General features: G+C 43.0%; 1 protein-coding gene across 2 annotated transcripts in view; it reads left to right on the forward strand.

Annotated features, from left to right (window-relative positions):
- Positions 1-16,830, forward strand: part of FHIT (fragile histidine triad diadenosine triphosphatase) — a 402,269-nt gene extending 385,439 nt beyond the window's left edge. Inside the window, exons 5-6 of one of the 2 annotated variants that reach the window (XM_066326516.1) lie at positions 8,672-8,775; positions 16,290-16,830. In XM_066326516.1, the coding sequence (XP_066182613.1) occupies positions 8,672-8,773 (102 nt within the window). In that variant the 3' untranslated portion in view covers positions 8,774-8,775; positions 16,290-16,830. The remainder of the gene's footprint in view (positions 1-8,671; positions 8,776-16,289) is intronic. The other variant, XM_066326517.1, reaches the window with a different exon arrangement.
- Positions 16,831-17,384: the final 554 nt, after the last annotated feature.

Here is a 17,384-nt window from a genome sequence, read left to right on the forward strand (position 1 = left end):
GAGCAATTTATTTCTCAACCTCTTTTACTACCTACTTACTAGAGGGTATTGGCTGCCTAAATCCCAGGGAGGCAATCTCGGTGTTGAGGTAGCCTTACATGTGCAAGGCTGAAAGCTAAAGAAGTATTTGAGGGATTCCTGGGGGAAAAGGGATGTCCTGGGGAAAGCAGAGCAGACAGGATCATCCTGGGAAGGTCAGTTGGTGGGTGAGGGGTCCCCTGAGTAGCATTCACAGAATCTGGCTTTGAAGCCCCCACAGTTCAGATATGTGGTATGTGTCATTTCAGACGCTGAAGTCTCCTTGAAATCCTCCTACAGTCAGTGGAGGGAGTGACTCAGAGTATGAGTTACTTCAGAACACATTGGTGGAATGTTTTCGTCTTCATTTCGAAAGCATTGCTGAGGGTGAGGAAATTTTTTAATAGGAATAAGCTCATTCCCCAGAGAAGAAGAAATACACTCTGACCACTGTGGGCTGTTCCTGCACATCCCAGAGATGTGGTGAAAGAGGTGGGACTTCCCCCTGGAGATGAGGACACGCTCCTATTCCTGTGTGGTGAGCTGGCTCTGTGCCAGTGCCACAGGACCTGCAGCTGATGTCCTTTGTGCTGTCAGAAAAAGACAAAGAAAGCAAATAAACCAAATCAACCTCCTTAACACACACGTGTTTTCCTTGGCATGTCATGAATCTTACTGAGAGTGTGGCAAATATTTGTCTAAAGTTAAGAAGATTACAGAGGGAAGTTGTGACTTTGAAACTCTCTGCAGCGGGAGCCAAAATACATCACCCTGCTACAGGCACCTCGAGGTTATCTCTGCTCTTGGAGTGGGACATGCACATCTCTCTGCAGCTCTGACCTCTTGGGAAGAGGCTTTCAGTCAAGTAATACATGCACCTGCATGAAATTTTTGAATCACTGACTCTATCCTTGATTAAAGTGCTTTTCCTTGATTAAAAATAGCCTTTTTCCAAATGAGTAATGTTGCATGGCAGGCTGTGCACGCAGGATAAGGTTTCCTCCAACATTATCACACTGATGCCATGGCCATTTCTTAACCAGGTCTCTGTGTGACACATTTCTCCCGTGTAGACAGCACTCTGTAGCCAAGGCCATTAGGAAGCTCCCCACAAAATCCACCTTCTCTTCCCAGGTTAGGAAGACTACAGAGGTGTTTCTAACATTATCTGCTAACTAGGAGGATAGATGGGCATGGTGAAAATGTATCTAAACACTTTTATAGATCCTTGCCTGGATTCAAATCAGGTTGTAAATAGCAGTTCCCCAAGTCTTTGGCAGGACTTCTTACCCCAGTGGATATTCCTTCAAGTATTTTCTCTATAATGTGCTCACTTTCCAAGAATTTTATCTCAATTGGAGCCAAACTGGAAGTCTGTCAAGATCTGAGCTCTTCAGAGTGCAATCTACATTTTTCACCGAATAGCAAACGTGTTTTCTATGCAACTGTCATTCTGCTTGTGGGCTTACTTGTCTTTTATATTTTCAAAAGCAAATTTCTTAAGTTTACTTTTTTTTATTCCTTTTTTCTTATCAGAATTGTTAGAATAGGGTTTGCAGAGTTTATTTTAGCAAAGCACTCTAACACATATGCTTAAGGGTTTTACTTAATCTTTATATGTTTTCACAAAGTTCTCTTCATCTAAGTGCTAAATAGGGTGCAGTTATTCATATGTCCACGTGAAGTGTGAGGTTCAAGTCTTTACCCAAAGCACAACAATAAAACTGAAAAAATATTTGCAGTCACTATGACAAAGAGTCGACAGGAGGGGAAAGAACCACCACTCTCCAAAACACAGCTTTGATAAACTGAGGTTTCCAATGGAATATATGCTTTGCAGCAATATCAGCAGCTGTGGGGTAGCAGCATATTTCATGCAGAAGCAGTAAAACAATTGGAGAAGGATTTTCCAGTAGATACTTAAAAAACTGTCTCATATAAAATGCAGATAATTTAGGCTTTTTTCCCATCTCCTTAAATAATTCAGATTTAATGCAGCAAGTAAAACCCACCCCGAAATCAGGGATTTCTGATTCATGCAAACACAGATATCTGTATGATATAGAATCATAAGCAAAGTCAGCAGATGAGAAAATTATAGGATGTGGGGGTTTTTCTGCAGTGTTCACTGTAAATTAGAGCAATTAAATTACAGCAGTTTTGTAGCTGTAATTAAACATGGAGACAGGCCCAGAGATGCAGAAAGCACTGAACTGCCTGAGCTGTGAGGGCTGTGAGGGGGAGCAGTGGAAAAGGCGCTTGGAAAGGGGTCCTGATCCCCCAGCAGCTGGTGGGGCAGAGGGGCCTCCAGCACTGCATTATCACAGAGTCTGGTGGGTTGTTTGTGAGCTCAAGGAGGAGCCTGCTGGGCTTGTTCTCTGCCTTGCTTTTGCTTTCCTGGGCCCAGAGCAGAACAGGGGCAAGGCTCAGCTGGGAGCCAAGCCCAGGGCTGGGAGCTGCTGAAATTATTTCCTCCCAGTGATTTTTCCCAAGTAGTCAGAACAGGATGTGTAAGGCCACGTGATTCCAGCATCCCTGAGAAGCTGCTCCATGAAACCTCTGTGTTTCATCCATTATTCTTTCATTTTACATCGCAAGTGAAGCCGAGACTTGAGCCACAACTGAAGGCAAATGGGATGGAGGCAGGAGGCTCAGGCTGGCAGAGGAAGGCACCTACCAAAAAGCTCACACTCCTTTCAGCAAGACAACAGAGAGTGAGGAAAGGCTGGAGCATAGCAGGAGGTACAGATAATAGCAGTAAATGCTGCATTTAATCACACTGTGCGGTGGGGTGGAAATGAAGTCTTACTCTGAGGTTATAAGTGAAATACAAAGAGAAGTGAAAGGAAAGAAAGCACTGGGGGAAAGAAAGCAAGGAGGTCAGGGCCAGGGGGACCAGGGCAAAGGAAACAATTCAGGAGTTAAGTTGTAAAAGCAGTACCAGAGGAGGCTTAGATGGCTGGAAGTCATCACCAGGACCAGGAGGCTCCCAGTGTCACACCAAAGGGCTGAGGAGCTGCAGCCAGCTCAGCCCTGGAGTTTTTCTCCCATGGGGAAGATGCTCCACCACAGCTGCAGTACAGGAAGAGGAGCAGGGGTGTGCTTGGAGTGTATTGGTCACACCACTCTGCTGCTATGGGGGAGTCACGGGAACCAAGGTGCAGCAACCCTGGGATCAAGTTTGTCTCCAACCTCTGGAAAAGGGTTGCTACTGATGAGAAGAAATCAGATTTTCAGCCTTCTTATGGTTCATGTGTTAATCTGATGTTGAGATATCACTGAATATTTCAGCACAGTGTAAGATTTAAGTATAGAAAAGATGCCTGGATATCCCAAGGTGTGTTGGTAATAATGAACACCAGCAGCTGGATAATGCCTAATTGCCTAATCTCTGATTCAAGCCACTGGCAAAAAATGCATTTTTTTTTTTTATTAGCTGCTGGTTTTGATAATACTATATTTTATAATTGCTGAAGCAGCTGAGTTTTGTTATGTTGCTGCAGTTTTGTGTAATTACTCTCCATCACTATAATTTTTCTTTTAGTTAAATGCATTGGAGGTTATAAACTCCTAACTATCAACTATAAATATTCATGGGGAGTGAGAATAGTTCTAACTACCATAAAAGCTTTTTCCTGATAATTTTGGCTAGTGCTCTGTATTTACACAGGTCGCTTTTCTGATGCTGTTATGGCATAAGTAGGAAAAAAAAAAAATAATGTGCATATCGCTTCAAGCAACAGCCAGTCACAGACCCAGTCCCCTACATTCTGCTGTGCTGAGAATTCTGGGCTCCTCCAAAAAGGGCAAGAAGGAGAGGTCCCCCAATGTGAATGTACTATAAAACAATATTGTGTTTCCCTTAAGAATTGCAGTGATAAAAACACAGACCATTCTGCAGCACTAGAAACTTTAATAAAATAACATAAAGCACAGCTGTCAGGTCTGCCAGCATCTCACCGTGGGAGACATGAATGAGAAAATGAACACTTTTCACAAGCAGAAATATTCAAAGTGCTCCACTGTTTACATGTAATCAAGACTGACAGTCATAGATTATCGGTGGAAGAGCATTTTCTGCTTGAGGTGAAAGAAGAGGATAATTTATCAGGAAGCCCAAGAAGTCAGACATCAGTAATGATCTGCTTGAAGAAGGGCATATCTCAGAAATAGTGCATTTATTTGTACTGCAAGGCAAGAAGATGTTCAGAGTTATAAACATGAGTCTTGGTGCTTGAAGAATGTTGAGCAGATACTGTGTGTAATTTGCTGGGCAACTGCGATTAGAGAACTGACTAATGTGTGTCTCCGTGCTTGTTCAGAATATTAAAAGAAAAATTTAGCATAATAGAGATTGTCTAAAAGAGCTGCTCATGCTCTCTTATCCTGTTCTCTCCTTTTGGAGTTGTCCAAGCTATGCTGAGGGGGTGCTCACCTTCCTGTTGATGCTCAGGATTCAGAGACACTCCTGTAGTGAGTGTCTACAAACAAAGGGTTGATTTCAGAGATTTTGGGGCTTTCTGAGTTTTGCAGTAAAGCATTTTGTCAACCTGCTGCAATGCTTTTGCATCACGTTCCTCTTATGAAACAGGCCACTTATCAGCTGCTTTGAAATGGTAACTGATTTGGAGCCCTACAGAAAAGCATTTGTAGACTCACCTTGCCTTGGTGTGCACTGAGTTTGCAGAAGTAGAATTGTTGTACAGAAAGTATCACAAACCTCAAGCTAGTCTGTGTTTGGATATATCTGAGTGAGGATGCCAGCTCAACTTATCCAGCTTTTACTGTCTTACAGGGGTAGGAAAAATGGATAAATCACAATTTTTTAATGGATGGATATCTGGCAAATACAGGCACTTTTTCTTCCCCTTTAGTTTGAGCAGAACTTCGGAGTGTTCTTGAGGTGCAAGAAAGCGTTGCTGCCTCAGTTTAATCCAAACTTTCAGTACAAGTCAGATGTTTGCAAAGATTCACAGCTGGGACTTGGATGTGTGTGTGAATGTGAACACACTCCAAGGCATAGAAGTCCCTAAGAAACAAGTATCAGCTGTTATGTTTGTTCCCCACCTGAATTCTAAATCAGTACCATTTATAACTGAAATATCTGTGTTCTTCTCCCCTGAAAGTAGCTTTACAACTTAGCCAAAATACTACAGAGACTCTCTTAACCTCTCAATTAAAACAAACCAAAAAATTTTGCATAAAGTAGCTTTAGCTCACAGAGGCCCTCACAGGGAGAACTGAACCTGGCTGAAATGTACCTTACATAAGAACACATTGAATAACCAGGTAAGAACAAACCCATCCATGATCACATTACCTTGTCACCATTAGGGATCCCTAGCAGATCCAGGGGGTTTGAAGAACCAGGAAGGTGCACAAGTGGACCTGCATTGTGCTTTTCAGCTTCCATGGATTTGTAGTATGTGCAATCCCTGAGCTAGAGTTGGAATGGACAACCTTTATTTTGTCGTCTGTGCTGTTGATCTTGAACCTGCAAAATGTTTAGCATCAGAACACCCTGGAATGTTGTGGGGTTGGAACACCTAGGTCATCTAGTCCCAAACTGCCTCTGCCATGGACAGGGGCACTTCCCACTAGACCAGGTTGCTCAAGGCCTTATCCAGTGTGGTTTTGAACACTTCCAGGGCTGGACTATCCACAACTTCCCTGGACAACTTGTGCCAGCATCTCACCACTCTCACAGTAAAAATGTTCTTCCTAATATCCAACCTATATTTCCCCTATTCCAATTTGTACCCATTGCTCCTTGTCCTATCACTACAATTCCAATGAAGAGTCCCTCTCCTTTCCCTGTGGGCCTCCTTCAGATACTGAAAGGTGCTGTGAGATCTCCATGCAACCTCTTCTTCTCCAGGCTGAACAGCCCCCATTTTCTCAGCCTGTGTTCACAGAGAAGGTGCTCCTGTCCTCTTATCAACGTCTTGGCCTCCTCTGGACTTCTCATCTAGCAAGGTTACCCATAATTTAACTATTTTGCATCCAAGTGTCTGTCTCTATGGTTTGGCTTGTACTGGAGCTGCAGGATGCTGGTGTCAGATGTAGGTAGCCACTAGAGGTGCTTTTCTCAATCTCCAGTTTTAGTTTGGTAATATCACAAACTAAGTGGCACTGGGGTGATAACTGCAGATTGCACCTCAGAAATGACTGGCACGGTAAGAGCTCTGAGCACAGATTAGTCCTGGGATGCTACTTGGGGGTAGATGTAGCACTTTTATACTGAAATAATACTCATCTCTAAGTCAGTTGAACAATGAATACCTTGGCTGTGGCAGTGGTTTAACACCTCCGGCTGTTTGACATTCTCAGTTTGCCCACAAAATGTGGAGGCACCTTCCAGATGCCTGCGCTGAGCTCCCGTCCAGGCTGGGGCTGCTCTGTGTCCTGGGGCTGTGCACTGGCAGCCAGGGCTGCTGGGCTTCCTGGCAAGTTTCAGGATCCATTGCTGCTCTCCATACATCTGTTTTAACCTCAAGTCAAAGATTGATTATTTTTAAAGGTTAGCTGTTATGTAGCAGAAGAAACCCTCGCCTTTGCCAGCTTTGAGAAGTCACTGTGGTCTGTAACTGCACAGCTTTAATTTAGACAACAACAACAGCCATTGCAGGTTAATCTTCCTTATTACAACTCACTTCAGGTTTTTTGAACAGGAAAAAAATATCCCCACCTACCAGTCACACCCCCACTTTACCAGTCTCCACATGGAGCCAGCTCTCACCTGGATTGTGCAGAGAAAAGATAGCAAGGGAGAACAGCGGCCAAATAATCACTGAAAGCAATTCTTCTGGGTAAACCAAGGAGATCTTTAGCAGCTCTCCCTTGCCTCCCAGCTTTTGCCTGCTGTACCTCCTACCAATGTTAGGTTGAATGAGCAAAACACTGCTTTTCTTCAGAAAACATCTCATACCTCAGTCAGATTTCCCACCACTTGCCTTGTCCTGGTGCAGCCACTTGTGAAGTGTGAGCATTCCCAGTCCACAGAAAGCAGAGGATGATGGACACTCTTTCCAAAAACTCATTTCCAGGTCAGCTGTGGTACCCACACAAGCTGTGGGTGTGGGCAGAGGTGAGAGCAGACACGTGGACACGGGGCATTTCCTGATAGTGTGTACACTGTACCTGTCCCTGGCCTTTAAATCTTTCTCTCTAATTCTGTGGCATTATTACAAGATGGATTTATAAAATACTTAGCGCTAATGTAACAATGAAGATCAGTCTTCTCTGAGTCGAACAGTAATACACTTTAATTTGCCTACAGCTACTGCCTTGTATTGGCACGAAAGGAAATGGCTTTCTAATGCAGCTTCATCTGCTGAGCAGGGGGAAATCTGTGCTGCAGAGTGTAAAACTACATGGGACTATAGCTGGCAGCAAAATTCAGAGTAGGAGCAACATAGCACAAATAAAAGTATTTGTGAATTGGAGGTATGCTAACAATCCTAGTTTATTGCTAAATATTCCATATACAGAAATGCACTTTGCTTGGCAGGTTCGTGATGGCTTCATCTTTGTTTTTTCACCACTTCATCTCCTAAAACTAAAATTTGTCCTGCAATAAAAAGTGTAAATTCATTAGTTTTCAAATTTTTTTTGTGACATTAACAGTAAGTTGATATTATGAAGTTCCTTAGAGGCACTGGTGCTGTTAATGCAGTCTGGGCTGTGCTCTAAACCTAGAGAACCACTGGAATCTCAATACTTAATCCATTAAGTAAATGTTTCTGCTGTCTGGTGTAAATGCTGCCTTCACTTGACAAGTGTCAGGCGTTCTTTGAATGGACAAGTGCACAAATAGTCACTCAAGTGCCAGTATTTACCCTAATATGGAACTCCCCTCTTCAGGAAGGCAGCAAAGCCATCAGCTTCTCCCTTCTTCTCAAGTGGCAAAGGAAGAAATTGTCATGTCTGGGACAAGATCATGTAATAGTTATTGCATATGGGATAGAGCAAATTTTTGTGGGCACAGTGTGCAAGTCGGACACAAAAATTATATGTTTCATATCCTTTTTTTCCCCCCAAGAAATCAACGAAATATAATTATGCTTAAAATACCAGGCTTTGTTTCTAGACCAGGGATGTGTCTTGCTTTCAATAATGGCAGGCAAGGATTATTAACTTGCATGCAGAGAAGGTATTTAAAAAAATAAATATTAACTGCTGGTGGAAAACAGTTGCAACAGGGCCTTGTTATCACAATAGGTCTTTGACAGGAAAGGTGGTCCCATTGGCAAAGGAAAAGACAGAAAGAAAAATTTACAGGAAATAGTGACAAGGTGTCCAGCTCACTCCACTGGTGTGGTGGGTGCTTCAAAGTACCTGAGTGTTTTCCTGTTGTTTTACCTGCCAGCTTTGCATCAAAGACTCACAAGGTGTCTGACCATCAGCCCAAAGAGCTGAGCCTGTCACTGCCTGTCACCCACCCTGGCACCTGGTGCTGTCCTTGGGAATGCAGCAGAGCCACTTCACCACTGTCAGCACGCTAAACCAGTAAGCTTCACCTTCCTCTCTTCATCACCAGGTCCGTCCATCCTGAAGACACGTGGAATAGTTAGATTGATTGCCCTAAATTTGACATTAAAACTGAAAAAAAGAAAAATAAACTGTCTTTTTTTTTCTTTTCTCCCTCAAAAAGTTGCAGCGACACGACAAAGATGATTCTCCTGACAAGTGGAGGACAGAAGAAGAAATGGCAGCTGAAGCAGAGATTCTGAAGAAGTATTTCCAGGAAAATTAGAGGTAATGATTTGAACATTGAGTCACTCCTGCAACACCCAAAACTGCTCAAGCCTCCAGAGATTTCTTGAGGACAACAGGGCAAATATCTAGAATGAAACAAAAGAAACCAAAGTTTCCAAAAGGACACAGCCCTCCAACAGTGGCTGAAATAACACGCTCCTTCTTGGACAAATCAGCACCATCCCAGAGCATTTTGTTTCCAGACAGCAAAAGTAATGGTCTATCTAGAAATGAGAACCATCAGGTTTTGCTTATGAGAAGTCTTTAGCCGAACATACCCTCCCTCTGTTTTTAGAACAGAAAATAACCCTGGTACCTGTACACAGAGCTAAAACTGGTGTGTCTGTGTGCAACCACATATGCATATGCCCTTACACATAAAATATGGCATCAGAATTCAGACTATAGAGTGGGCAAGCAAATACTAACCTCACCTGTCAAGTATTAAATGATTTGATCAGTTCAACTTCCAAAATTAAGCCTGCTAGAAAGCTGCTTGTTTTGCTAAATTTTCCATTGGCCTTAAAAGAAGAAGAAAAAAAATTGCAGGGAGGGATAGAAAAGAAAAAAGACTTGGCAAACACTAACATTGGCACTCTAGAAATTGAGAGCTTTTCATTTTGTACCTGGAGTCCCAGGAGCCAGATTCTTCCAGCAGAAATGAACTGGCCCCCAGAGATCAATGTGAGTTAGGCTGGGATGTGACACTGCAGCAAGGATGCCAAAAGCTCCCTCTCCCCTGCTCCCCATATGCTGTTTGCCATCATCCAGCACTCTCACTTCTCTGTCATTTCTGACTGTTTCATGTTTTTCCTCTGAAGAACCAGAATCCCAGAAATAACCCTCCTCTGTGTGACTCACTGCTTGCAGCCCAACTTGAGAAACCTTGAGCTAAGCTGCGCGTTGTATGGGAGGCACACTGAGGTGGCAGCTCCCATCTCCTGTGCCACCCTGCCATTTGGATGGCATTTTGGATGACTCCATTTGGAGCTCATCAAACTTCCCCTTCCATTTTTTCTTGCATCGTGACCATGCTCTTGTCTTCTCCAGCCAGAGCAGCTGTGCCAACCCTTCTGTGGACTGGCAGAGAAAAAGCCATGTAACACATGTAATTCCCATCTGTGAAGGAAATTTCTCCCCAGCAGCTGAGACCTCCAGGGCTTGGAGCAGCAGGGTTTGGGCTACACAGTCACATTTTTGCAGTGGCTGCTGGAGTTGCATTTAGACACCCACTTTTCACCTTCTCAGAAATATGCTGCTCAAAAGTGAATTACTCAGCCAGGAGGAGAATATCCTTGGTAATGCATGTGTAAGCACTCTTCTCTAACAGAGGCATTATGTGGTGCTTCATCTGTGGCCCAGAAACCAATGAATAGTACTTAGGGGAAAATGGTACATCCCTATTTCAGTGTGATATTGTTTCCCTTTATTGATTTGGTAGGTTTTTAGGTTTGTTGTTTTGGTGGGATTTTTTGTTGTTGTTCTTTTTGGTTTTGTTTTGGTTTTTTTGTTGTGGTTTTTTTTGGTGTTTTTTGTGGTGTTTTTTTTTTTTTTTTTCCTTTTTTGAGTTGGGGTTCCTTCAGAAATGAATTGGAAATGCATTTTATCCTAGACATTCTCAAAGGGGTTGGAATTAAATCCCCACATATCAATGAAATGTTATTTATCTCTTCTGATACTAAACACAAAACCGGATAGATGGTGTAAATCCTTTCCTGCAAGCAAATTCATGTGGCTGGACATCTATTTCCATTTATTGTGAAAATGAGTCAGTGTGTGTCTGCATGAATGACCTCTTGATACATTTCCCATGATATTAAGGTCATTACCTTTCCTAGAACAAACTGGTAAATTAAATCTTCCTGGTATCATTATCATGAGAGTGCCTAGTACAGGCAGCCCTTCCAACCCTTGATTCCCAACATTAGGCATCACTGTCAGTCTCTTCTCCCCAACATTATTTTGCTTCTGAAGTTTAAAGCTCTGAACCTGAGATAAAGGTATATCTCAGCACCTTCTGCATTTCTCAGCCTTTGTCTACTCCCTTAACCTTGCTTCTAAAGCGATGAAGATTGAAAACTTTTGGCAAATTAACAAGGTTATATGCATCCTTCTTTGAAGCTATTTTTGTATTTCACCTACAAAGGATTTATTTTGCCTTTTGTAGGTTTACCTGACACTTGACTTGAGGTTTTTTCATGCAGCATAGGGAAAGTCAGAAAGAGCTGAATGTGGGTGTTCTGCAGCCAATAAAGCAATTTTTAAGGCCTCATGCATTATTTTTGTACTTCATTGTTTTGTTTAAAGAAGCCCAGCTTAGCAAGGTTAGCCTGGGCAGACCAAGCTGTGTTTTAGGGCTTTTCAAGCACCATTACATTTATCACGAGTCCTTCACCACCTGCTACAACTCCTGTATGACTGGACTAGGTACAGTAGCACCTTTTACCTGTATTTCGAGACTATCTGATCAGGAAGGACTTGCAAGTAACTTTTTCCTAAGAAATACTCGAGTAAGGCAAGAAGCTCTTGGTTCTCCCCCTCCTTCATTTGCTGGTGCTGATCCCTCTTGGCTGGCTGACTAACTACAGTGAAGTGCTTCTACATCAGTCCCCAGATGACCCAAAATATCCACCCACTTGCTTAAGGAAATGCACCTATTTAGCCTTGCTAAGTTTCCACCCTTGAGAAAATGCTTATCCTTAAATATTTTATCTATGTGTGCAGTATCAGTGAGTGAATTCGTGTTTTGCATGTGTTTCTGGTCTTCCCCTGGTGTCCCCATGGCATCCCACCTCAACAGAAGGACTTGTCACTTGAACAGCCCCAGCAAGGGCAGGCTCTGCTCATAAAGACTGTGTCTGCAGAGCTGAAGTTCAGGAGAACTTCATGTGACTCTGGAAGAGAGAAACAAAAGGAAAGAAAAACTTTCTGAGGGGAGGATATTTAATACAGAATTTCCCCAGTTAGTCACTCTCTTGATTAGTAGCACCAAGATTTGACCTTTTTAGGACCTCTTTGGGAGCTGTTTCTCATTCTGTGTTGTCTGTCCTCTGGTCAGCCGTGTTTGATAACTTGCTTTTTGAGGTGGATCCACAGGAAAAAGCCTTTACTCAAAGAGCAGGATTTGATGCAGCACCCTAACTTCCAAGCCTATTTTCAGATGCGCCTTTTGAATTTTCTAACTATGTATAGCTGGGTGTTTTTATAGTCTGTTTTGTGCATTTTAAATTGCACATGCCAGCAAAAAGGCTAAAGATTAAAAGGCTTACTAACCTTCAGATAGTATGTGAAAAATGTTTCTCTTCAAAGACAGCTTCACTCTGTGTTGTTATTTCTGAAGAAAGAACCAGGCTGCACAAGTTTCAGTAGTTTTCCTATTTTGTGTGCAACTGAAGTAATACTTTTATGCCATTAGAAAATAGTCAGTCTTAAGTACAATGTCAAAATGTCCCTTTGCATTAAGGAGTTGACAGTGATATTCTGTTGCCAAGTGCTACGAGTTACAAATATTCAATAGCTTTTAATTGCTTGACCACTTGAATATTATGTGTCCTGCAACATGCCAAATTCTTGTAAAAATCCCTTCAAAATAATGTGTCCTGCATAGTCTTGGAGGATTTCTGATGTCAGTTGTCCCCCTTGTATGCAGTCTGGCAATGTCTCTGGATGATATAGTCTCTTCAGCTTTTCCAGAGAGTATAAATTTTACGGTTTTTTTCCCTCCACTCTTTCTTTGAGAGCACTCATCCTGCCTCACAGCTGCCTGTTCTGCACCAAGATCTCGGCATGTGTGAAAAAATGCTGTTCCATTGACTTCAGCACAGAAATTACCACTGATAGCAGCAGCTGGCCAGGGGGAATTTAAACTGGCAATTTGACTTGCATCTGATTTTGCTCCAGCACCTCTGGAGTGTGACAATCCATGCTGCATGCATGAGAGTGAACACCAGAGCAATTCCATCACTTTCCTTAAACTTAGGCAAATATGACAAAATGACTTGCAACGCCCATGTTTGCTTGTTTTACTGTAAGAAAAAGCCTCCTGTCATTTCTGGTACTTTGAACTGCATAAACCCACACAGTAATGGCTGTGTCTGTGATGCACAGAATGGATCTGGGATGCAGTGAGGACACAGTCTGCCCAGAAGATGCTGTAGCTGCACTGTGGGCCACAGGGCAGGCTGTCCCCTGGGTGGGCACCACGGGCATGGCCAGATTGTTCTGCACTCAGTGCTGCCTGTTGGCAAAGCACAGTCACCAGGCAGTTTGGAAAGACACAACACGCTCTGTTATGGGAAACAGGAGCAGGGACAAAGGGGTGCAGCAAGCAGAGATCCTCAGTGGTGTTAGAGCCTCACTTCATAACGCAGGACAACCTTTGGAGTGTTTACACTTGAGTTAGAGTCAGGGTGGTGCCAGGGCCTGGGCAATTCCCAGAGGGCATGGTCCAGGAGCTGTTTGTGTGTAATCCCAAAGTAAACACACATCCCAGTAATCTGCTATAGACTCCTCTGCACTCCAGATTTGAGTGCTATTAATTATATCCCCCACTCAGAAGCCGCCAAGAAGCATTAATTAGAAAGCAGGAGCTGGCAGTTTGCTTGTCTGTGTGAAACTATTATGACCTGAGAATGAAGTATAAGCTTCAAAAGAAACACGTTTTATGAAGGTCACCTTGAAAAACATCATAACAATCTGTCAGAAGAGAATGCAGCACTACAAGTGTGCATTTCAGTGTGACATTATGCTTTAAGTAGTTGGAAATAGCAAAGAGAAGATGGATCAGATCATAGGGTCTGTGCTTTTCCACCCAAAAGTCTCTTTTTCTGCAGTAAGGACATATAAAGTAATGTTTTTGTCATTTCAATGGGTGCAAGGCGTGTTAATTATCAACACAAATCCAACAAACATAATCTGGCCCTTGCTGGTATTTTTTAAGTGTAAAATATCCAGACCCTCCAACTCTGCAGCAGGGAGAAGGTTTATACACGGGAATTACATTACCTCTTCAAGGGAAGGTGTAAACAGCCAGAAGTGCTGCAGTGACTGTACAGCAGTGACACCCAGACTAGAAAGCTCAGGGCAAAAGACTTTCCTGAATAAATGGGCTGTGCTGTGCACAGCAGCCTCAGAGTTGAGGTTGATGATTTTTCTGGTTGAAGCATGTGATTATTTCTTATGAAAACAGAGCTACAGGAGAGCCGGCTAGTGTTATAAATGAAATGTCATCCTCATGTGGGAAGCAATAATGTCCCCCTCACACCCATTCCAGGGATCTGTTTTGAGGCTGGAAGTAGTACTGTCCTGGAAGTTATACACCTCAGTCTCTGGACTTTCAGTTCCCTATAGGTGGCCATTTAATTCAGCTGTCCAGTACATGAATTCCATACAGCACTGCTTGGATCCTGTAATTATGGCTACAGGAGAAACATCAGGGCCAGAGACACAGACATGATTGTACAGCATAAATGCAAAGCAGCAAATGTGTTACTGTTGGTGAAGGAAGCTGACAGCCAAATGTTCTCTTAACCTGCACATCCAGCAGCCTGAATTCCTACCTGGGCTGTGTGTCAAAATCAAATATTGTCAGTGTGATCAGTTCTTGATTCACAGCGCTTTGTGAGTCACATTGGATGAGAGGAAAATGGGGAAAGCCGAGTTTAAATGATGGACATTTGTCACTGGACCTGGGGTAAAAGAGCTGAGGTGCAGGACCATGCTGAGCTTAAATAAGGATGATCTCAACTTTGACTAGGTATTTTTACACCCAAACCTGTGCTAAAATGGTGCCAATCTCTTGCCCCCAAAGCTGCCAGAGGATGCTCTTACGGAGCAGCCAGACCCTCCTTGAAGCAGACTCACAAAATACGTGCCAAGTGATTCACAGGCTGCCATCGAACTGTCAGTCAGGAGGGACTTACAATGGAAACTGTTGCTCAAAGTGACGTGGGGATGGGAAACATATGTTTCAGTGAGAAAAGACAATCAAACAAAGAAGTGGGTGGTTGGGGAATTGCAGCCACAGCAGCAGCAAGATCCGAGCCTCACGCACAGCCCTGGGGAGCGAGTTCGGGGCCATGCCCCCGTCCAACACTTGGGTAACAGCTTTGTGTTTAATAAGCTGAGATAATTTTCCCAGTATTGAAGCCAGCTCTAAACATGTTCTGAAGTGAAGGTACAAAACTGAAGATACCAAGCCAAAAGCCCATTTCACGCTCAATTATTAGAAAAGGTTTCTATCATGGTATCCTGTTGCTGTAGCTGCTGCATAATAGAACTGCCCAGAGAGACATTCGAACAGCAACTCGAACATGACCTCAAAGCTTGAACACTGCCTTTGTGTGAGTGTCAGTATCCAGGCTGTGTAGGTAGAAAGGCATTAATAACTCCTCCAGTAAGTAGTTATTTGAGAAAGGAAGGGGGTGATGGATGTTGGAAATATGTTGGACTGAGCGTACTTGAGGCTCTGTTGTTTGCCAGGATGTCAATCTTTACACAAAAGCAGAGGTATTGTGGGCATAAACTCAAATGCCCCATTTGTGTCATCACCTGGGGCTGCTGCAGGCCTCCAGCTACCACTGTGGTAGCAACTGTGAGTTTGTGCAGGGATTTCACACACAGCTGCCACAGCTGTCGGAGCTCAGCATTTCCCTGCTTCAAGAACACCTTCCACATCTGTCATGGCACCTATAACAGGTCTTTTACTGGGATGGACCAACCAAGAGATGCATAGAATTGGAGCAGACATGGCAAGAAATGCCCCATTCATTCTCCAGCTTGTGAGGCTGGGGGCATTTTCAGGGTGATGGTCCCAAATCACTGGTGTGTAATTCCTTTGCATTAGGCAGAGTCCCACCACAGGGTCAGGATGGATGAGGATATACAAGAGATGATAGTCTAGAAAGATTATTTGTAGGAGCTTATATAAGAGATCATGAGCCTCAAAGAGTCTTGCATAAGGTTATTATAGCAAAATAGATTTGAAGAGTAAGAAGCTGGATTTGATGACCCAAGATGCCCTTTCTAATCCTTTGTTCCTATGAGGAGCAGTCAACAGAGCTGGGGACTGTGCTGTCTTACTCAGGGACATCAGAGAGGTGGCCTCACTTCATGTTTGTTTTTTGTAAAATGATCCTGACCTCTGTCCAAGGGTGCTTTGTGAGTTAGGAATGAGAAGCATGATGTGAAAGGCAGGCACTGGTATTATTTGCAAGCACAGTTTATTGAAAGAGCAAATAATAAATCAGATAAATCTCTTTCTTGCTCTGGTAAATAATTTTAAAACAGTTGTATGCAAGGCTTTTCTCCTTCCTCTGTTGCACGGCAGCTGCAGTGTGCTGTGTGGGGTTTTAACATTGAACATTTCCTTTTGCCTGTTGCTGTCAGTGACTCCTGTCAGAACACACTAATGAGCACCTAAGTCGTTAGTAATAAACAGCCTCACATTTTGTCTTACTAACAAAGATCAAAGCTGCTATTATACGTAATGATGTGTTATGTTTGATATTTCTCAGGTAACAAAGTGCTTGGAACACATCCCATGACACCAGAAAGTCCCCAGGAAGAACAACCTCATTCTCCAGTTCTCAGTGGCCCTGGAGCTGAAGCTCGACAATTTTGTTATGTTCTACAAATATGGGATTCTTCCATGAAAAATTTTATTGGACCTTTGGATATCATCAAGGTTGAATTCCAGCTAAGACAACTAAACAGCACTGGTTCAAAAAAATTGCTCTGAATTGTAACTCACATTTTTCTGAATCGTGTACTTGGGAAGGAATCTTTTTAAATTGTCCCTTGGCCTAAATAGAAATAAAGTGCCAGAAAAATCAGGTAGCTACTGTGTTTAGGTACATTATAAAGTGTTTACTCCCTGTTGTGCTCTTTGATTCAGTTATTGTACGTAGGCTATTTTATCACAGAAAAATTAGATCTTTTAGCAATGTGGCAATTCATACAAAACCAAGACTTTGTTACAGACTAGCCAAGACAAACTTGGAAAGCTGTTTTTTCTTCAGATGAGTTCTATAACAAGAAATATTAAGCTTCCTGAGATCTTTCTTTTCTCTCTTCTTTTAATGCTTTTGACAAGGCTTCTGGAGTTTTAAGTGATACAAGACACTTCTGTAAAACAATTAATATGTGAAGTTGCTCATGGGATAGTAATCACATTAGGGTTAGACTGGCATGAATAGCTGCTCCCAGCCACAAACAACGAGTGGGAGCCTCCCACGTGGAACAATCTCTTGGCAAGAAATGGAGCGTTCAGAACCCTGCACAGGAAGAAACCCACCATGGGTTAGTTGTCGATTGCTAACACGTAATACAGGAAAAGAAGTCAAACAACAGATGGAAGAGAGAAGAAATGAGTCTGTAAGATTTGTGTGAAAAGAGCACCCATAATCCTCCTCTGGAACTGCAGGGAAGCAAACAACCAGAGCTTTCTGTGTCCCCCAAACTCAGGATGAAAAACAAAATGCCCCAAATAAGAGTCATGCTGAGTGAGGCCATAAGGTGCAGAACCTACCTGAGGGCTTGAGGAGGTCACAGGCAGGTCCTAACCAGAGCCTGGCAGAGCTTTGCCTGCCTGGTGCAGTGTGTGATCCTGT

This window comes from Sylvia atricapilla, chromosome 11 (genome assembly GCF_009819655.1).
Source record: "Sylvia atricapilla isolate bSylAtr1 chromosome 11, bSylAtr1.pri, whole genome shotgun sequence".
Classification (NCBI taxonomy): Eukaryota; Metazoa; Chordata; class Aves; order Passeriformes; family Sylviidae; genus Sylvia; species Sylvia atricapilla.